A 22,658-nucleotide genomic window follows, 5' to 3' on the forward strand; every position below is an offset into this window, starting at 1 on the left:
TCCCCCCCCCCCCCCCCCCCACATCTTCCTGGAGCATTCCTTCCGAGCAAGTGCTTTGTTTTACTCCCTGACATAGGAGTGTGGCATGTAGTAGATACGCAGTAAACATTTGAGTGAATGAAGTTGTGTTGACTGTAGTTCATTGATACTTCCATAGTAAGTATTGATTGACGTATTGGTACTTACGTAGTACTGATTGACTTCTTGACTGCTGATATGAAACTGGGTTCCTTGGGAGAATTTCTGTATGGCCGATCAAACATCCTCCACCTCATTTTGTTTTGGTTTTATGGGACCCGAATTCCAACTTCTAGAGTATGTATTTCTGTTGTCACTAGTTCCAGAGAACTCACTCTTAGGAACTTAATTGATTCCTGCTTCATCATCAGTTGTTAAAACTTTAATGCTTGAAAACTGAGAAGCTTTTTTTTTTTTTTTTTTAAGTTGATTTTAAGGGACAGAGGGAAGAGAGACAGAATCCCAAGCCAGTTCCTCCCTGTCAGAACCCGATGCAGGGCTTGAACTCACAAACCCCTGAGACCATGACCTGAGGCGAAACCAAGAATCGGACACTTAACTGCCTGAGCCACCCAGGTACCCTGAACTGAGAAGCCTTTAAAAGCCCCTCCCATTGGTTAGCGCGGGCTACGCCACCGTGTAGCTTCCGGGGAACCACTGGGCCTCACGCTCTGCTGGCCGTGGCTCTACAGTTGTACCACATCGCAGTGATGACGATTATACAGTGTTGGGCTGCAGTTTCTCCTTATTGAATTTCCCGTGTGTTTTCTTCCTGCTGTTTGAATGGCATTTTCAGACCCCACGGACTCTGCCTTGTGCTTGCTTTAGTGGATCTGCCTGGTGACTCGCTGTTACTTTATATTCGCACAGCTGTGTTGGGTTGTTCCTAATTCCATCCTCCTCCATCTACTCTTTCTTCCTTAGCTACTTCAGTCTGTCTGTCCACGGCTCCATTTCACCTCATTGACATCTAACTTGTAGGATAGCAGATGAGTCCATATTTTCATCAGGTACCGTTTATCCACCTAATCACTGTCCTGCTGATTACTTTCATCAACATACAAGTGGTCATTCAAAATATGAGCCTAGAACCGTGGTTAAGGGTAAAAGATGCACAGGCGACAACCTGCTACTGTGCTCGGCTGCTTTACCGATCCGGGAGAATATGCAAATAATGGACTGGGGAGTGGTGGAAGCAGGAAGAGGCAGGAATGTGATCACAGTTCCACTGTGTCTATAGATTGATTGTTAGTTTCTTAGCCCATCTCCTAATGGAGACCTGTTCTTTTAAGTTCATCTTTGGAAGTGCCCTGCCCTGAGAACACGGCAGTGAAAGATAAACAGTCTAAGTTATTAGTGTATAACAACTTGCCTATGATTCTGGAATTGAGATGTGTTCATAGAACCCTGTCCTCTGAAAACAGGCCTGCTGAGGTTCTCTTAAACCTTACTTAGTGATTCCTCTTTCCTACATTTCTAGGACCAGACCAGGAGGAAGAGAGGGTAGGGGTTTAAATTTCAGGACAGTTCGAAGTGACTGGAATACCACAAGACCACCTACAGCTCGCCAGGAAGGGTTCCCTCCAGGCTCTAATCATGATAGCCACGCATGCTTTATTTGTTCTACACACAGCTTATCAAGTTTATTTAATCTATTTGTATTAAAAAGTTCTAGTGTTCATTTAATGCCTGTAATTACATATTTTGCTGACTGCTACATTTTCATCTCGTTAGAAGCTAAGTGTCCATTAGTTGATAATCTTTTTTTAGTTTTTGATTTAGTCTTTTCATTAGTTTCCCCAAAGTTGCTTTTCTGCTTTTAATCCTGACTTAATCCCTCTCACACTCAGGTTAAAAAAGATGTTATTTGAGCTCAATTTTTAAAATTTCTCTATGTACAAGTTAACATTTTCCTTTGGATAGCTTCGTGGATGAGTTCAAGACTGAACTCCCTGCAGCAGACGGTTAAAGCAGGTGTGGGGGAGGGGGCGTTATGTGCACCGTACTGCTGTTGTCCCGGAGCATGATTGGATGGGAGGTGTGTGTGTGTATATGTGTGTGTGTTGCTTACCTGGAAGAAGGTTCAGAAAACAGGACTTCTCACTAGGAATTGCAAAGTTAAAAGAAGGTGCCTCTGGGGCAGATGTAGGAGTTTCAGTGATTAGAGGTGGCATTGTTGGGGGAGAGAGGGGATGAAAGTCTACAGTGAGCTTGGAAGAAAACTTAATAATTTTCAATCTAAGAAACCTAATTCACATGAATAGTTTCTTCATAGAGTGTGGCCCTTTCCAGTCAGATCTGTCGGTGCCATCGAGCTGGTATTTCAAGTATGTCCATCTGCATTTAAACGAATTGCTCCAAGACAATCTGATTATGCGGTAGTTACTTTGGTGAGAATAGCGCCTCAGTGGAATGGAAACTTCATTTTGAGTCTAATATTAGACCTTGCTTTGGAAAATTCCTTTTAAATGATCACAAGCTGGGAATAGCAAAAGAATTTAACTTTCGACAGACAGCATTCACCAAGAATTTTTAACTGCTTATGTTTGGGTCCTTGGGAAAGCAGATGTGAGAAACTGACCGGACAGAATGGATTAGAGTAGCACTGACGTGACCTGATGCGTGTTTATATCTATTGCTGATAAGTTTCCCTCCTAGTCTCATTTGCTCAAAATATTTTCATTCTTTGAGCATGAGCACGCTAAGGATGAAAATTGTTCAGATGCCTAATTGTCTAACAATCTAAACTTCTAGGCTTCCAGACATTGTTGCCGGTAAAGGGGTCTGAGGCAGAACAGAAAAGGGCCAAGAAACCTACACAACCAAAGCCAGTTTCTGGGTAAGTGCTGGGAACTTGATCAGACCTGGCCTCCAGAGAATATTTTTAGTTTATCTAGCTGGTTGCGTCTGAGTGAACTCCCTCAATTTGAAGTTTTAACTAAACTTTATTTAAAGAACCCTCACTCCCCACACCCCCAGAATCCTTATCCTGTCATTAAAAAAACTAATATACATGTTAACTGATCATGAAATCTCCAGATCATGTTTACTTGGCTTAACTCAAAGATATCTTTCACATGCCTCACATGCCTTGGATTAGGAAAAGCAATATTGGTATTTGAGAGATGCGTTGTTATTTCAAAAGACTTTTCCAAAATGGAAACGTCTCTTTGTTTCATGGTATACTTTTAATATCGTGGGTTTTCGTGTCTCTGGATAAGCTAGTAATAAGTTGACGATGGCTTAGAACTGAAGAAGATCAGAAAGCTTAGGAGTTGCCATTTATTGGTTGCTCAGTGACTCCCAGCCGCTGTCTTTGCCGGATCCCAGCACGATCTCTGATATTTACAGTGATCCTGTGGGGTAGAAATTATTATGAGCCTGGTTTTAAGAGATGGGGAAACTGAGGCTCAGGAAAGTTCTGTCAGGTGCTGGTGATCACACAGCTAGTAATGGCTAATCGGCAGTTCTGGTGTTCAAAGCCAGGACTGTCGAACCTCAGAGAACGTGTTCTCCCCTTGCCATTCTGGGTGTCTCCTGTGGCAGTAGTTCTTAAACTTTTTGCCTTGGGATCCCTTGAAGCTCTTAAAAATTATTGAGGATCCCTGACCTCTTGTTAATGTGGGTTATACCTTTTGAATTTACTGTGTTTGAAATTAAAACTGGGTCAGGTAAAACATCTGGGCTTAGGAATTTATTTTTAAAGGACAGTAATAGATCTATGTAAATAACATTTTTATTAAAAATAACTTGTCAAAAACAAAAAAAAAGGGTCACTGTTTTACCTTTTCACATATCTTTATTACATAAGTTGAATTCTCCTACTACTTCTGCATTCAGTCTGTGCAGTACATGTGTTAGTTGAAATATATGAAGAAAATCTGACTTCACACTGATCATGTATTTGGAAAAAGGAGTATTTTAACAGCCTTTATGGGCAGTTGTGAATATTCTTCTTTGATACTGTACCAGAATTCCACAAGTGGAAGTTTTTTTAAAGACTAGTTGCAATGTAGAATCTGAAACTATACCAGTGGGCTTTGGGTGACTGTTAAATTAAAATCCTTTCATCTGAAATCTTCCTGATACCAGAGCGTGTGGGTGGCTCAGTTGGTTAAGCATCTAGCTCTTGATCTCAGCTCGGGTCTTAATCTCAGGGTTGTGAGTTTTGAGCCCTGTGTTGGGCTCCATGCTGGGCGTGGACCCTACTTAAGGAAAAAAGAAATCTTCCTTATAGAAAAATTCTGAATAATACATGTAGGGACTCTCCTACTCCAGGAAGTAGAGCTTAATTTCTCCTCCTCACCCCTCCCTGAGGGTGGGCTAGACTTAGTGACTTGCTTCCAACGTTAGAATTAGGGAAAGAAGAAAAATTAAGTAACTTTAGAGAAACAAGAATGTCATGTGGCTGTCATGTAAGCCCTGATATGATGTAACTAGAAAACCCATAAACCCCAGTCTAATCATGAGGAAACATCAGACATACCAAATCAAAGCACATTCTACAGGATTCCTGACAAGTAATCCTTGATTGTCAAGGTCATGAAAAACAAGAAAAGACCAAGAAACTCTCAGATGCCAGAGGAGACATGACAGGTAAATAAATGCAGTGTGGTACTCTGGATTGGAAACAGAAAGAGGAGGTTAATAGAAAAGCTGGTGAAATCCAGATAAGTCTAGAATTTACTTACTAGGACTGTATCAATGTCGGTGTCTTAGTTTTCCAAATATTTTGTGGGAATGCATGATGTTAACAATGAGAGTAACTGAGTGAAGGCTGTACAGGAATTCTGTACTGTCTTTACAACCTTTCTTTAAATCTAAAATTATCCCAAAATAAAAAGATTATTAAAAAAATAAAAACCATTGTTATAACCAAGAAATAGACCCTTAACTATAGAAAACAAACTGATGGTTACTGGAAGGAAGGTGGGCAGGGGAATGGGCTAAATGGGTGACAGGGATTAAGGAGGGCACTTGTGATGAGTATTGGGTGATGTATGGAAGTGTTGAATCACTATACTCTACACCTGAAGCTAATACAACACTGTGTTAACTAACTGGAATTTAAATGGGAACTTTTTTCTTAAAATGTTTGTTTATTTTGAGAAAATGAGAGAGCGTGAGCAGGTGAGGGGCAGAAGGAGAAAGAGAATCTCGAGCAGGTTCTTCACTGTCAGTGCAGAGCCCCACACAAGGCTTGATCCCACAAACCTCGAGATCATGGTCTGAGCTGAAACCAAAAGTGAGATGCATAACCAACTGAGCCATCCAGGTGTGTCTTTAAAAATATATATTTATTCTTGAGGGGGGCGCAGAGAGAGAGGGGAGACAGAGAATCCCAAGTGGGTTCCATGCTGTCTGCCCAGAGACCAATGTGGGGCTTGAATTCATGAACCATGAGATTAGGACCTGAGCTGAAATCAAGAGTTGGGTGCTTAACTGACCCACCCACCCCAGTGTCCTTTAAATGAAAACTTAAAGGGGCGCCTGGGTGGCTTAGTCGGTTAAGCGTCCGACTTTCGCTTAGGTCATGATCTCGCGGTTCGTGGGTTCGAGCCCCGCGTCGGGCTCTGTGCTGACTGCCAGCTCAGAGCCTGGAGCCTGTTCCAGTCTGTGACTCCCTCTCTATCTGACCCTCCCCTGCTCACGCTGTCTCTCTCTCTCTCCTAGAAATAAATAAAACATTAAAAAAAAATTAAAAAAAAAAAAGAAAACTTAAAAAAAATTTTTTTAAATGGTTTGGGGCGGCGGGGTGGGGCGGGAATCTATTGTATGTCTTATGCTCTGAATAGATGACCTGTGTATGATTTGGTAAACTCATTACCACAGTCATTTGGAAAATACTGGTTCACTGAGTTATACAGATCTTTGAAATGTGGATCAATTTCATCATTCAGTATTTTATTTTTATTTTTAAATTTTGGAGTGCACACGCATGAGCAGGGGAGAGGGGCAGAAAAAGAAAGGGAGAATCCTAAGCAAGCTCCATGCTCAGCATGGAGCTGTATGGGGGGCTCGATCCCATGACCCTGGCAACATGACCTGAGCCAAAATCAAGAGTCAGACGCTCCAACTGACTGAGCCACCCAAGTGCCCCATCAGTATTCAGTATTTTAAAAATCACTCTTGTTGGGACACCAGGGTGGCTCAGTCAAGTGTCCGACTCTTGATTTCGGCTCAAGTCATGATCTCATGATTCATGGATTGAGTCTTGTGTGGGGCTCTGTGCTGACAGTGCAGAAACTGAGATTGTCTCTCACTCCCTTTGTCCCTGCTCCTCCCCTGCTCACATTCTGTCTCTTAAAATAAATTAAAGGGGTGCCTGGGTGGCTCAGTCAGCTAAGCGTCTACCTTCGGCTTCACTCATTGCCTCATGGTTCATGAGCTCGAGCCCTGCATTAGGCTCGCAGGGCCTACTTCAGATCCTCTGTCCCCCTCTCATCTGCCCCTCCTCTGCTTGCATGCTCTCACTCACAAAAGTAAATAAAACATTAAAAATAAATAAACGAAAACATTAAAAAAATAGAAATTACACTTCTTATCAGAAAAGTCTTTTTTGTTGAGAAGTTCTCAAGCCTGTGATGGATATAGGTTTCCCAAAATTCCAGTCTTCCCTTGAAAGCTCAAAGTTTATCATTAGCATGCTGCTCTTGTTTTCCTTAACATAGCAGGCTCATTTTGTTCATTTTCAAGAAAATATTTGCCAAATATCCAAGTCTGGATACTCTCAGTTTGTCTGGTAGCTCTCCTTCAGGTAAAAATGATATCCATTGAGGGGGCGCCTGGGTAGTTCAGTCGATTAAACGTCTGACAGGTCATGATCTCATGGTCTGTGGGTTCGAGCCCTGCGTTGGGCTCTGTGCTGACAGCTAGCTCAGACCCCAGAGCCTATTTCGGATTCTGTGTCTCCCTCTCTCTCTGACTCTCCCTTGCTCTTGCGCTGTCTCTCTCTCTCTCTCTCTCTCTCTCTCTCTCAAAAAAAAAAAAAAAGGTGTCCATTGAAAAACGTGGCTAGCATAACCTGCATCTCAAACAGTTGTGTGCTTTTCTTCAAGACAATTATTGTATTTCAGGAAGCGACAAGTCTTCTACAATGCATCTCATTTTGCCACACAGAGTACTAAAGGACAAGTACTCAAGGTCAAGATTTAATGCAATTAATTTTTACGTCTTCATCAGGGACATTCTGAGGAGAAATGGACTTTTTCGCCCTTTCCTGGGCATGTGTGGTGGCGAAAGACCATCTGCTACCACTCCCTTGGCTTGTGCTCAGGTGCCTTTGCATCACTGGTTCGAATACCAACGCAGTGAAAAAAGGCCAGGAACATGTTAGCGTTCTACCGCACTTAATTGGGCGTCGCCGCCTTCCTGAGAGGGTCTTGGGCATCCCTAAGGGTCCACGGACCACACTTTGAGTACTGTTCTCCTAAAGTAACGTAGCAGTTCAGTTGCTAAAAGGTCACAAAGGGAGAGCTGACAGTTCCATTAGGAAGCAAACAGTACTGTGGTGCAGGCCAGTGTGCATAGAAGGTGAGACCCTTCTGATTGGATGGTCTTGCTGTCCGTGGCTTCAGGAAGCTTTTCTCTCTGTGTGTGGTATTTCTGTACCATTTTAAAATTTGCCTGGATGCAGACTTTGATAATCTGGTGTCTGTGTTTGCTGCTGTTAACATAATCACATATAAGACTTCATTCAGAAAATTCCGAAAATTCCTTCTTAAACTTTGTTTTCTTTTCTTTAAAGGTAAATCTCACCTGGCTATTGTGCAGCGAGTAAACAATGAGGGAGAAGGGGACCCATTTTATGAAGTTCTGGGAATTGTCACATTAGAAGATGTGATTGAAGAAATCATCAAATCTGAGATTCTAGATGAAACAGATTTATACAGTGAGTAGTCTGTAATTTTTCAATACTTGGGCTTTTTCTGTCGTACTTTGTGAGTCCTCTCACGTCTCTTGTTGTCATCTGCCTCTGTTTCTAATTACGTGCTGTATGTGTGGGCTGGGGACAACCTATCGAGGTATTCTAGACCCTTCATCTGAGGGGGTAAAGAATGGGCAGGTCCTGTGGCATCAAGTGGCAGTGTTTTTTGTGTTTGAAAAGCCAGCTGCTTCTTTCCAACTGTTGACCTGGACATTACTTGCACTAAACAGAAAACTGCTTTCATGGTTCTTATATGTATTCTACATGTGGAAAAAGAATAGTTCTTTCCTAAATTTTTATTTTCCACAACTAGGCAGTTGTTTTCAGATAAGTTTCTTTTGCTGCTTGGGAGGGGGATTTGTTAGATTGGTGGATAGCAGCTGTCTAAATGTCCTTGTTCCAGAACTCTGGGGCCGGGGTAGAGGTGAGGTTTGCGAGTGCAGGTTTGCTGTGACATCGGTGTAAGGTGTGGGTGTAGGCAACAGGGAAGGGTAGGGTACACAATAAGAATGTATTTTTCCCTTTCTCTGCTATTCTGTTGGCTTTTGGGGGCAGGTGGAAATGGGTGAAGGAGTTAAGAGTGGCTTGGCTTGGGGCAGGGGGAGGGGGGTGGAATTCACTGGTGTTTGTCTAGGAGTAAACTTGAACCTGGATGGAGTATTGAACCTTGAATGCTGTCTCATTAAAGTCCACAACTGGATTTTTCAGCCTTACTTCTTAGTAAAGCAAGACTCTTTCAAGAGATTAATAATCCCAAAGATGGCCCACTGCCTGCAGATGTTTGGGGGCTCTCAGAGATGGGGCAGAGATGAGTATCTGGGCTCTGTTTAGCTTTTATAGTATGACTTAGAGGGGAAATGGAATCTTCAAATGGCCTCGGGCACCTGGGACAAGGCTTGCCTTGCTTAAAGCAGTGATTTTTATTTAGTCATACTAGAAGGGAATGCCCCTCACTTTAAAAACGAGAGCCTTCTATGTAGCCTTAGAAGGATAACTTTATATTTAGGTAATGACTTGCTTCTGAAAACAACTTATTTTTTCATCAAATGTGTGTGTGTATATGCATGTGTGTGTGTGTGTGTATACATATATGTACATAAGTGTGTACACATACGTATATGTGTACGTATATACGTATATATGTAGTGCATTCTTTAAAAACAGCAGTTCCTATGTGTTTTATCCTTTTGACACTTGGAGAGTACTCAGAGGTCACATAATAAAGAAGAATATTTTTATTTGTATGTTTACATTTTTTCATCTTTCCTCACAGTGCCTATTTAATACCAAGTGTGTCTCTTTCTACTTACTTTGTTTCCTCAGGGGTGGTACTCGTCATAAGAAAGATAATGAAGACATGTAGGAGATCTTACGTTTGCATTTCAGTTAACTTCTTTTATTTAAAAAACATTTTTTTAATGTTTATTTTTGAGAGACAGAATGGGAGTGGGGGAGGGGCAGAGAGAGGGAGACACAGAATCTGAAGCAGGCTCCAGGCTCTGGCTGTCAGCACAGAGCCCGATGCGGGGCTCGAACTCACGAGCTGTGAGATTATGACCTGAGCTGAAGTCGGGCTCTTAACTGACTTCTTTTAAACCTCAGTTAGATTGATTGCATGCAGAAGTGTTCCCTAATGTGCCTTGCTGAGATGAATTGCTGAGCGCGCGGTTTTAGGTATATTCCCGAGGTAGACAGGGGATCAGGGAGGATGGCTGCATTTGCCATTAGAAACATATTTTGAAATTTGGTGTTGATTTATGCTGTCTGATTTTCAAAAGAATCAGAGACCAAAGAAAATGAGAGTTTAGGATTGCCCTTTCCCCAGGACAAGCCTGGTAATTAGTCTGTTTGGCCCTCGGCATGAAATGGTAATGCACAGGCTCCAGATTCTTGGGAAAAGAGCAAGTGATTGAGGTCTTGTCTTTAACCTAGTTTTTTCTTGATTGTTTCTTTGTCAAGAAAAATACTTGCAGAAAGCCTTTGTATTACACCCCTTCTGGATTAGGGGTTTGCAGACTATAGCCCACAAGTACTTGCCACCAGGTTTTTTATACGCCACAAGCTGAGAACAATTTTTTTTGTTTGTTTTTTACATTTGGTCGTTGTTGAAAAACATCAAAAGTATAATTACTTTGTGACTTGTGAAAATAATGTGAAATTCAAATTTCACGTCCATAATAAAGTTTTATTGGCACAACAGCCATGTTAATTCATTTACATAGAGGTGCTTTGGCTCAACAGCAGGACTGAGCCGTTATAACAGACGCTGTATGGCCCACAGAGCCTGACCTCCTGACTAGCTAGCCCTTTACAAGGGAAGGGCGCTGACCTCGCTGCTGGATGACCTTCTTCGTATTTGCTTGACCTTGAGGGTCTCCTGGTCTGGAGTAGAAATGAAGCTAACCTATCATTATGAACATGCTGTTCTATGAACGTGTTCTTGTTTGTTTGTTTCTTAAGAGGTTTTGTTCTTATGTTTGTTTTCGCTGTCTAAGCAGAGGCCGGGAGCCTCCGAAAGGCAGGGCCACGCTTCACTGTGTCATCTGTCTCACAGTGATGGTTCTTTTCCTGCCGCGTGGTGACATGGAGTAGCAGGAGACTGTGTGCGCTCCGGGCTACCTACTGCTACTGTGTGGTTCCGTGGGTTCTGGGGGTTGTGTCCACGACTGCCCGTTAGTGTGCTTACAGGGGCCGCAGTGGTGTTGCGAAGAATGTTTCCGTCGCTGCTAGTCAGCCTGCCTGTTACTGCTTAGTTGGAACAGGTCCTGACCATGCCACACAGATTGGATGAGGCTTCTCTCTCCTCGGGCTGTGCGGTGTTTGTACGTAGAGTGCCTGCGATCTGGAGATAGCCTAGCCAAGGGGCGCCTGGGTGGCTCAGTCGGTTGAGCGTCCAACTTCGGCTCAGGTCATGATCTCACAGTTCGTGGGTTTGAGCTCCGCATCGGGCTCTGTGCTGACAGCTCAGAGTCTGGAGCCTGCTTCTGATTCTGTGTGTCCCTCTCTCTCTGCCCCTCCCCTGCTCATGATCTGCCTTTTCTGTCTCTCAAAACTAAATAAATAAAATAGCCTTTGCAAAATAGTCTGTTTTCATTCAAAAAGCGCCCCGATCTAATAGAATGCGTTTCCTTTTATCTTTTCTTGTTCTTCTGTCAGCTGATAACAGAACGAAAAAGAAAGTGGCCCATCGTGAAAGAAAGCAAGATTTTTCTGCCTTTAAGCAGACAGACAGCGAGATGAAGGTTAAAATATCACCACAGCTTCTCTTGGCCATGCACCGTTTCCTAGCAACAGGCAAGTGCAGCTTATCACAGTTTGAAATCTCTACAAACCCTGGAGCGTGTTTCTCACCCACCACTGACCGGGGTGGGTTGGGGGTGGAGACTGGGAAATGGGGTGATAAGTAATGCCACTTTTGTGTTTTGTTTTTTTGTTTTGTTTTGTTTGTTTTGTTTTGTTTTTTTCTTTTTAAATTCTCTCCTCTCCTGTGTTCAGTGTCGGCATGAACCCTCTGAGACATTTACCAGGGGTGGACCAGTAACTTAAAATTGGTCTGAAAGGTAAGGATGAATGTTAGTGCCACACTGCATGTGAACGGTAGGCCAGGTCATCTGCTTCCGGCTAAGTCCAGGGGAGAGCCCCGCTGGTGGAGTAGGCTGGCTGTGCGAGCCAGACACCGGCTCGTTGTGTGTGTCGGACAGTTGAGTAATTCTCTCTTCAGCTTGACTTGGAAGAACAGTTGGACCTCAGTGGTAACACAGGTGCTATGATTTGCAAAGAAGAAAAAACAGATTTCCAGAATTAAATCTTAATGTTTTATGATTTTAATGGAATCCGAAATTCTCAGGGCCTTGACATGGATGTCTTGATGGCCTCTATCAAGTCCGATTAACTTGGGCCCATTCCAGGAGGCAAGTGGAATGATTATTAAAACCACCAGTCCAGGCGGCACTTGACTGCTCCAGAAAGGTCAAGGTTGAATGGACCTAAGAGACTGGCTAACCCTTCTCACATCCCTACATGGCTCTCTAGGTGAAGGGTGAGCTCTGTTGGCCAGGGGATACATGAGAAAATCTGAAAGTACCCAGTGGACTGTAGAAGACGTCTGTGTCCACGATGGGCACCCAGTGCCTTTCAGCTGCATGCAGCGTACCTAAAACATTTTGAACAGAAGGCTCAAACAGCCACGTGATGGAATGTCATGTGACCTTTAAGATCATGTTTTCAGATACCATAGAAATGCTCACCGTATAATGTCTATGACCTGGGTAAATGCTCCTAATTTAATGTGAAGTGAGGAAAAAAAAACAATACAAAACTGTAAAGGTTATCATTGTGTTTTTATGTGCGCGCGCGCGCGCACACACACACACGGGCACAGGTCTAGGGAAGGTACTGGAAAAACTCACCAATTGCTCAGAGTGATTGAGTGGTTGGTTCCTAGATCATTTTATTTTCCTCCTTTTTCTGTATTTTCCAAAGTTTCTACAATGCACTACCTTATTTTGTTATGAGCAAAAGTCACAGAAGCTAATACAGGGTTTATGTTTCACGTAATGAAAAAAATTTTAAGCACAGAAGCAGTATCTTTCACTTTTTTTTCTAATCCTGGTAATATTGTTCATCATTTAAAGAGTATGATTTAAAATGAAATGTTCTCCTACTCTGCCTCTGAGATACCATGATGTCCAGGTTCAGTAGAGCAAGCCTAAGTCAGTAATTTTGAGTTTTGTTATCTGAAATAAAACTGATAACTCTGTAAATAAAGATCAACACTACTTTTTACCTTTATTTTTTTAGTTAGCAAGTTGGAGTGCATGTTGATGTGTGCACGTGCCTTGCTTTTTTTCTGAATCTTTGCCTTCCTTTGTTTCCAGACCTTTCTCAGGGTAGTGGAGTGGGAGAATGAGAGATGAAGCACTTCGTCTGTGCACCTGGTACTAACCCACACTAGATGCTTCCTGACCTTTGCTTCTTCCTTTGGCTGTTGTTGGACAGTCAGACTATTGTGGCCTGTCCGACGGGTGTCCTGGCAGTCAGGAGCCTGCTTCTGGTTGACTTTGATTTGTATCAGAAATTTAGGGTAATTTTTATAAGAACCGGAACCAATGACAAATTGAAAAGGAAAAATTCAGAAGGAACAAATATGCGAATTCAGTGTTTTCTAATTTCTCCCAGGTAATCTGCCCCCAGTGGATCACCAAACGGAAGTGTCATTAATCAGTATTGTTTCGCTTTGATTCCAAGTATTCTTACATATTCTAAACACCTTAATCACTAGTATAATTTTTTTCCATCCATTTGAAGTGTAATATCAAGTTGTGTTTATATCTATAGAAGTAGAAGCATTTAGCCCATCCCAGATGTCAGAGAAGATCCTTCTAAGGCTGCTAAAGCACCCCAATGTCATCCAGGAACTGAAGTATGATGAGAAGAACAAGAAAGCCCCAGAATACTACCTCTACCAGCGAAACAAACCTGTAGACTACTTCGTTCTCATTTTGCAGGTCAGAAGAATTATTCACTAGTTGTTTGATCTCGCTGAGTACCCACCCTTCCAGTCCCCAGGAGGCTTTCCTGTATGGGAACGGGTGTCAGGTTTACATACTTAACTTCTGGGGTAGCCTTATCCATGGGAGGCTTTCATCCCCCTGTTTTCCTAGCTGTGAAGTAATTTCAGTCTAAAGCAATGTCCTTAGTGACTTCAGTTTCCAATACTGAAGGGCACTTAGAATTGCTGAGGCTTTGAGACATTCATTTGAAGAGTGGTGAATTCAGTGGTTTGTGTTTTTTGATGGGTGTGGGGCCATATACCTCCAAGTCTTGGTGTGGGGCATTTGAGATTTAAGTGTCCTGAGTTCCTTGGGTCCTCTTTTTATCATCTTTTCTTTTTTCCACCCTTCATTAGGACTTGGTCTTACATAGCTTCCTAGAGGTAATTTACTCTCTCCCCTGAACAACATCAAAATAATCCATTTATTATTATTCTTATTCCTGTTGACTAATCAGACTATGTACAGAGGAACTGATGTGGTAATCACAGCCTCTCATGGTAATGGAAACCTAATTCCTTCTCACTGATAACATAACCCACCCTCGGAGGTGAGAAGGTCCATCGATTCTGGAACCTCCCTGAGGGGCCTTAGTGCATAGGTTGACAGCAGGCCCTTATTAGATCACAGTTGCACCTAATAGAACTCTCTCCTTGGCATGGAAGCCAAGATGAACAATACAATGAAGAAAGTGCTGGTTTTATTGACTTCTTGTACCTCTTTATGGAAGAATGACTTTTACAGGAAATCTGAGTTGAGTTAGCACAAGAATCCTAGCCCCTTAGGTAGTCTCCTGTTTTTTGGTTATTTCCTAGATATGAGTTGGAGGTATCACTGTAAGAGTATCATGAGTACTTGGTAGGTCCTACAATTTACCTGAGTCCAGCAAGGTCCCAGTTATCTAAGGGACAAATAAAGAGGTTCTTTTGATTCGAAAATAACTCTTATCAGATATCTGGATGGCAGAAACTCTGCAAAGTGTTGTGTTCATGTCTCATGTTTGGTTGCTATCCTGATGTCTAGATGCAGAAATAAGGACTTGGAGAAAAATCGTGGATTAACTGGTTTCATGCCACTTTCATACATTCTTTCTTGGAAACTGTGTAGGTTTTCTAATTCAGTACCTTGATTCATCTAGTAACCTTAGTCTCCTTCAACCCTGAATTGTGTAATTTTCTCTGGAGACATCCACGTTTGAAACTGAGGGGGCTGTAGGGAATTTATTTACTGCAACGAGGGACTAAAGCATTTGTGTTTCTCATAAAAGCTAGATGTGATTATTCCTCAAGCCTAGAGAAACTTTGAATTACACTAAAGATGGTTGTTTGAAGACTGACGGGGGAATTGCAGGATAATATTAGAAATCTGCGATTTCCATTTGTTGATTTTTATGTAGTTAGCATTTATAAAGTTGTGATTAGGAATGCTCTTTAGGTATATAAGAAAGCCATTTCCTGGAGGAAGGATCTAAATATAGATTTTATGGAAGAGGGACTTCATACTCATTGTTCATTTATAAGCATATCTTTAAAGATATTTTTGATAAGGCATTTTTGTATATGCACCTGTATTTGAATACCTAGATCATGCTAAATATTAATGTGACAATTTTTTGAATTATTGAACTGATGATGTCATGGGGTTTTATAAATAGTGTTTGTTCTGGATTAGGAGGACTTACAGAGGTGTTTAAACTATGGGGTTTAGTGAAATTATGGTCTTGCAGGCCGGCCAATTACCTGAGGTACCCAGAGTATAACAAAAGGAAATACCATAATCTCCATCAATCTAGCATAGCTGTCTCCTTTTCAGAGTACATTCCACTCGAAAATGTCGCTAGCCCAGCATTGGAAATTTGTGCCAGGTGATTAACCATACTCTGCCGTGTTCAAGAACCTTAAATCAGAAGAACGCTTCAGTCTCTGCCTTCTGTTCCTGGCCCCAGAGCCAGTGAGCTGCCCTCTTCTGTGGGCACTAGGAAAAACCCTTTGACTAAGTAATTGATATTTGGAATATAATTAGACATAGAAACACATCAGTTTGAGTTTAAATTCTAATGAAGTATAACATCTAATTTTTTCAAAGTAAACCATTTAAGTAGGTTTAGTTAAAAGCAGGTTACCAGCCACATATCTCCCACTGCATAAATATAAAAAGGCACAATGTCAAGTTTTAACTAAAAAAGTAGAGTTTTCAACTAAAATGTATTGGGGGGATCAGTAAGACAGTGATAAAAGCATAATAAACAGTGAAATAAAAGTTTTTTGGCTCTACAGGTCTTAAATAACAAAATTACATACAAAGAAGTAGAAATGGATAAGAATATAATTTTGGTGAAAATTATTTTCTACCATCATGGAGTAAGCCTACTAAGAAAAAAATGTTTTAACTTGACTAATAAGATTAACAGGTACTTAGAGAAAATTAAATATAAAGCCAGGGAAATAGACTTTTTAAACACTTTAAGTGACTTGCATAAAATTGATCATTTGCTATGTCATGTGTAAGTTCTAAACTCAGGTAGAAATTTCTAGAGCCACCTGTATAGATCATAATTAAATAGACTTAAAAATACACAATTGAAGAGTACTAAGCCATTTTTAAAATAATGATCAATTCTCTTACAAAGATTTATTAAATAAAGCTCAGAACAGAGTGTGTAATGTGTCCTTATGTGTTTATGTGTGTGTCTGTGTATACATGAACTCTCTGGAAGATTACTCAAGAGTCTCTTAACAGGTGGTTGCCTCTAATGGGGAGACTTGGAGGACTGAGGATAGGGTGGAAGGGAGACTCACTACTTCCATTGAATTTGAATTTCTTTTTTTTTTTTTTATGTTTATTTTTGAGAGAGAGAGAGACACACACACACAGAGTGTGAGTGGGGGAAGGGCAGAGAGAGAGAGGGAGACACAGAATCTGAAGCAGGCTCCAGGCGCTGTCAGCTCAGAGCCTGACTTGGGGCTCGAACTCATGAACCACGAGATCGTGACCTGAGCCAAAGTTAGGCGCCCCTGAATTTGAATTTTTTACTATATGCATGTATTACCTATTTAAATAATTGTTGAAAAGGGACACCTGGGTGGCTCAGTTAGTTGGCTAAGTGTCCAACTCTTGATTAGTGCTTAGGTCATGATTCCGCAGTTCATGAGTTCGAGCCCTACATCGGGATCTGTGCCGACTATGCAGAGCCTGCTTGGGATTCCCTCCCTCCCTCCCTCCCTCCCTCTCTCTCTCTCTCTCTCTCTTTCTGCCCCTCCCCAGCTCTTTCTCTTTCTCTCTCTCAAAATAAATAAATACTCTAAATAAATAAATGTTGAAAATATCAGCAAACTGAAAACCTTAAGTAGCAACTAAATTAGAAAATATATGGACTATGATAAAATACATAGGTATTATTTCATATCTTTAATGTTCTTATATGCAGTATGTCAAAGTGTTACAAAATTTTATTCTAAGTATTTAAGAAAAAAATTATAATTCTCTAGAAAAAGGACAGATCAACAAACTGAAAAGAACAAATTAAATAAGAAGGAAAACAAATTCTAATGAGAAAGACTTCCAGCCCATATATAAAATCAAGATTTGGTTCTTTAAAAAAGTTTTTTTTTAACATTTATTTATTTTTGAGAGAGAGAGAGCATGAGCAGGGGAGAGGGAGAGGGAGACACAGAATCCAAATCAGGCTCCAGGCTCTGAGCTGTCAGCACAGAGCCCAGTGTCGGGCTTGAACACAAGAACCGAACTGTGAGATCATGACCTGATGCTTAACCGATTGAGCCACCCAGGCCCCCTAAGATTGGTTCTTTTAAAAGATGAACAAAACAAAATCTTTGATCTTATTCTGTTGATGTAATTAACATCACTTGGGGGGAAGAAAAGGAAACTCTAAGGAACTCAATTCTGTACAATACAAATGGGACAAGAGCCTACAATCCTCACATTTCCTAACTAAAAAGGTAGAGTTAGAGACCGACAACCTACCCAAAGTGTTCTTCAGGGTGGCTGACTAAATTAGGTTTATTGAGTCCTGACTAAATTCGGGACTAGCTTAAGGACAACAAAACCAAAATATGCCATTATTAATTCAGAAAGTGGTAAAGAAAAAAATAGGTATCAGAAAGGCACCTGATTAAATCAAACATCTTTTTTAATTTGAGAAAACAAAAAAAAAATTCTTGGTAAAAATCTGTGATGAATATTCAGTGAACAAAAAAGAAAAAGTACTATAAAATCAATAATATCTTTAAACTGGCAGCCTGCTTTTGGGAATACACACCTACAATGCCTCATACACATGCATCTAAAGAAATTGTTTTATAAAGCTATCAATGCAAATATATTTACAGCAAATCTGTTCATTAGAAAGTAGCAGTAGTTCATATGTCTCAGCCAATTACATTCTGATGTGCTGAGATCACTATATAGTCATGAAAGAAGTGGAAAGCATATACAAAAATATTTTAAGAATGTGTACACAATAATTGTACTATAAGTCATTTTTCTAATTCAGAGAGTTGGTATTTTACAGTGAAGGATTTGTTGGTCCTTTAAGGAGTAAAATATCTAAGCAAAAAAAAATTATTCTTCGCATAGCACATAACAGATTATGATTTTAGTAAATATAAAGAATAAGAAAACAGCTCTTTTCTTTGCCAATTACAGAATTGATAAAAGGAACTTTTTTTTCTGGTGTGAATTTTTCTGGTTGATTTCAGGTCTCAGATTTTTTTGTTGTTCAACTTCCCATCGACTCATTTTTTAGGGCCTCTGACATGGATTCAGAAGGGAATTTTCCCTGTAGAGTGAAATCCATTCTTTTGTGGATGTGGCAGGTAGCATCTTACATAGCCCTTGACAGTACCTTATACCATTTCACCTGTTATCAGAAGATGAATTTAAACTTTTAATACCAAACCCTTCTTGAGGATTTTTGAGTTGCAAGGTCTGTGTATCCCATTAACAGATCTTCAGTCTTGAGGCAAGTACAGATAGCACCCATTTTTTTAAAAAAAAGTTTATTTTGAGGGGGTGAGGGGAGGAGGGACAGGGAGAGAGAGAGAGAGAGAGGAAGACACAGAAGCCGAAGCAGGCTCCAGGCTCTGAGCTGTCAGCACAGAACCTGATGTGGGGTTTGAATTCTCAAACTGTGAGATCATGACCTGAGCTGAGATCAAGAGTTGGATGCTTGCTTAACGCACTGAAACACCCGAGTGCCCCAAGTCGACCCTATTTTTAACAAATTATACTTAGATATACTTAAATTCAAAACTAGGTATAAGCTCCTTTTGCGCTCTTTGAGTTCAAACTCAAAACTTTGGTTTTGGTATAAACCAAAAACAAACTTGTAATTAACATTCTAAATGTGTCCATAACGTTGTCTGGCTGATAGGAAAGTGCCACTGGCCCCAGTACTGAGGCAAGGGGCCCCGCTACAGGCTCTTCTGCATTTAGCACCCTTGGCTCTCCGTGCGCCAGCCATGACTGACCCTTCAGCCCTTTGTTCAGCTCCTTTGAATGTTTGTGCATATGCTGTGCTGTTATTGGGCCTCCACTGGGTGTGACCTGATTGCTTATGTTATTCCTCCTCTGTCCCTTTCTCTTCAGTTCAGTGCTCCTCACACTTTCATGTGCATCGGGCTCACTTTGGGGATTCAGTGTAGCTAGGGTGGAGGCTGAAATGCTATCTATTTTCTAGCAAGTTCCCAGTTGACTGAGTAGCAAGGCTTAGCCATGATGATTCAAGTAGTGAGAACACCCTCTTCATGACGCGATTGTGAATAACACTAAGGTATGGGCGGTGACACCGGTGGTGGCATTTGGTTAGGAGGTGATCAACCAGATGGTCCAGAATATGTGTAAATTAATTTTTGACCATCAAAAACTTTTTTTTAATGTTTATTAAGCATTCATGAAGGGAGCTTGCAGTCCTGACACTACATCTCTGGACTCCAGATGGAAAAACAATTGCTAGGGAATGTAGGCGTGCCAGAGCAGACCTCTCTCTCTGGGTCTGCTTCCCCTTTTACTGGGTGGTGCTAGTGAACTCCAATTGGTGTTCACAGCCCTGGGATTCAATTACCTCCTTTCAGATATCAAGCTCTGCTGAATAATTTGTGATGGTGATTAAAAAACAAAAACAAGAACTGAACTCAAAGGTGAACAGAAGACCGAGAAGATGCTCAGTATGTGGTGTCTGAGGGAGCGTCTGGTCTCCCTGAGTCCATGGCATCCGCTGACCCCTTGATCTTGGCTGTGCCAGCTAGGATAGCGCAGGCTTCTACCTCGTGGCCACGTGTAGCACCCACTGCTTTGAGTGGTTTCTGGACGCTTAGAAACTTTGAAGAGAGTTACCTAGTAACCTTCTTCCAAAGAGAGTGAGGATTCTGTGATGGTAACTTTACTTTAAAGTTTTAAACAAAACTTTAAAGCCAGCTTTGTTTGAGACAGTGAGGCCTTTCCTCCTCTTACCTGTTGACAAATGTTTAGTCGTTTTTGAGAAAGTGAGAGAGCACGCGTGAGCAAGAGAGAGAGCATGAGTGGGGGAGAATGAGGGAGGGGGAGGCAGAAGGTCTGAAGCAGCCTCCGCGCTGACAGTAGCAAGCCATTTCCTCATGGGAGTGGCCCCACTTTGCATACTGGTAGGTTTATTTGGAAATGGCCATTTCTGGGAGACATTGACACACATATATGAATAAAAAATGTTTACCTGATTTTTCTAAAACTTGCTCACCAGGAAAGCACTTTTGTAGCGAGTAATACAGGGATGGGCAGTTTTTAAAACTGGAATTGTAGAATCTTATAAAGTCCGAATCGAAAGACCCCAGGGATCCTTTATTGCAGTTTTATCAATGAAGTAAGATTAGCCCGGCTCAGTTCCTTAAGACTGATCCTTGACAAAGTTTTCATCAGTTTGAGACAAAAATGAGAAAAATAAAGACAGCTGCACCAAGTTCTTCATAAAATTACATGTATTCAGTTTTAAGACCTGTTATTCTGCAATTATATATTATATATTTTAGGGGTTAAAATGGCTGGTCTTGTGTGAAATGATGGTTAGAGTAGAGGGCTGTGTTGTTTGAAATCTCTGTATGAAATGAAAATGTGGCAACTCTCTCTCTGGGGCTGGAGGAATATTTTACTAGTGGTGGGAATCCAGACGCCAGGAACCCCTGACCAGGTGTCCCCGCCTGGCAGCCCGGTCGGTGTAGCTGGGTGAGCTGTGGAGGAAGATGACTGATCTTCCCTCACCTGCAGGCTGGTCCTCAAGAACAGAGGAGAGATGAACCGTGATCCAGAGCTTAGAGCCTTGGGTGCAGTTGCCCTTGTTTAATATGTGGACTCAACAGCCACCATGACGATGCGGGAGTTTCCTGAGAGGCCAGGGCACATAGGGGCTCTGGAGCTGGGGCAATTGTTCACGCACAGAGCCTTGTAGAAGTGATTCCCGAAATCATGCTAGACTCCTCTGGAGAGCTTTATTAAACTCCTAATGCCCAGGTTGCACCCATACGAGTTAAGTCAGGATGCCTGGGAGTGGGAGCCAGACATCGGGTTTTTTGTTTGTTTTTAAATGTTTTTATTTATTTATTTATTTCTAGGAGAGAGAGAGACAGCGTGAGCAGGGGAGGGTCAGAGAGAGAGGGAGTCACAGACCGAAACAGGCTCCAGGCTCTGAGCTGGCAGTCAGCACAGAGCCCGACGCGGGGCTCGAACCCACGAACCGCGAGATCATGACCCAGGCGAAAGTCGGACGCTTAACCGACTAAGCCACCCAGGCGCCCCGTGTTTTTTGTTTGTTTGTTAAATCCCCAGGTGTTTCCAGTGCCCAGCAAGGGCTGGGATTCACCGCCTTTGAGTTTACTTGGCAGACCCCCACAAGCATGGCTCCCTTCCTAGAGGCAGACCCAGTATAGTTGTTTACCGTCTTTGGGGGAATGGCTGTTACCCTGCTGGTTCTGACAGTAACTAGAGAGAATTGTAAGCGGACACCCATTTGCAGGGACTTAGTATACAGAGGGGCTTGTAGCTTGTGAGACCGATGGTCCAGGTCAGCTGGGTCCGTAAAGATGAAGTCATGAGGAGGCGCTGTTGCATTTGATTCTTCATCTGGATTTTCTGCATAGAAAGTGGGCTTCCGCGGGGCGCCTGGGTGGCTCAGTCGGTTGGGCATCTGACTTCTGCTCAGGTCATGATGTCGCGTTCATGAATATGAGCCCTGCATCAGCCCTCTGAGCTGTCAGCACAGAGCCTGCTTCAGATTGTTTCTCCCTATCTGCCCTTCCCCTGCTCACGCTCTGTCTCTCTCTCTCAAAAATGAATAAAACATTAAAAACAATTTTAATTAAAATTTAAAAAAAAAGAAATTTGTCTTACAAGATGGTCCTGCAACCACTGTTAAGCTTCCAACTATTAGAGACCGATGTTTTCAAATAGCACACACATACATATGTTAACTATCTGATGCAAGACCCAGCATTAGCCCAGGAGGAAAGGGGTAAGTAACTGAGAGGACCCATAAGATCAGGCACTTCCAGTAAAACTGGGTCCCTACTGCTGAAGTGCTTCACCCTCCTTGCACCTGTTCTTTCAAGATGGCCGCCAACTCAGTTATCACGTCTTCTCCCTCTATGCTGAGCTCCGCTCCCTCCCCTTCTCTCCCCCTCCCTAATCTCCGTCTCCAGTTCTGACCTTCCTTCTAAGTTTTGTTCTTTTCGTTCTCCCCCTTCAGGCTTTTTGGATGGAGTCTTCCCCCAAGGCCGCCTTAGGGAAGGGAGAGGGTCCTGTCCTCCCTGCTCCCCAGCACTGATGCAGCCCCTTCCCCACTTTCCTGTCTGCACCCATGGCGCTCATTCTTCCGGTCACTCAGAGCAAATTTCTGTCGCGATTAGTGATGCCCCTCCCTCCCTTACACTTCTTTCTCCCTCGCAACTTCTCCCAACTGTGATGCTCCTTTGACTGTAGCTCTTCTCCTACTAATCCTTGTGTCTGGTCCTGTGGTTCCCAGCCCAGCGCGAGCCTCCACTTGGTCTTGCTGAAGCTGAGCCCCTGTGCGCTAGAACCCGGCCTCCTTAGTCCGTTGTGTCCAAGGGGCTCTGCCCTCCAGACTGCTTTTCTGCCCCCTCTCCCCGCCCCCCCACCCCCTGGCTTCCCCCTGCACA

The 22,658-nt window shown here is 42.3% G+C and overlaps 1 protein-coding gene across 3 annotated transcripts in view; it reads left to right on the top strand.

Annotated features, from left to right (window-relative positions):
- Positions 1–22,658, top strand: part of CNNM2 (cyclin and CBS domain divalent metal cation transport mediator 2) — a 153,820-nt gene that overhangs the window by 115,039 nt on the left and 16,123 nt on the right. For all 3 annotated transcript variants that reach the window (XM_077748471.1, XM_077748472.1, XM_077748473.1), the window contains exons 2-4: positions 7,766–7,909; positions 11,102–11,239; positions 13,283–13,452. In XM_077748471.1, the coding sequence (XP_077604597.1) occupies positions 7,766–7,909; positions 11,102–11,239; positions 13,283–13,452 (452 nt within the window). The remainder of the gene's footprint in view (positions 1–7,765; positions 7,910–11,101; positions 11,240–13,282; positions 13,453–22,658) is intronic.

The sequence above is a fragment of the Crocuta crocuta genome, unplaced genomic scaffold (genome assembly GCF_008692635.1).
Source record: "Crocuta crocuta isolate KB4526 unplaced genomic scaffold, BGI_CrCroc_1.0 scaffold619, whole genome shotgun sequence".
NCBI classification, from domain to species: domain Eukaryota; kingdom Metazoa; phylum Chordata; class Mammalia; order Carnivora; family Hyaenidae; genus Crocuta; species Crocuta crocuta.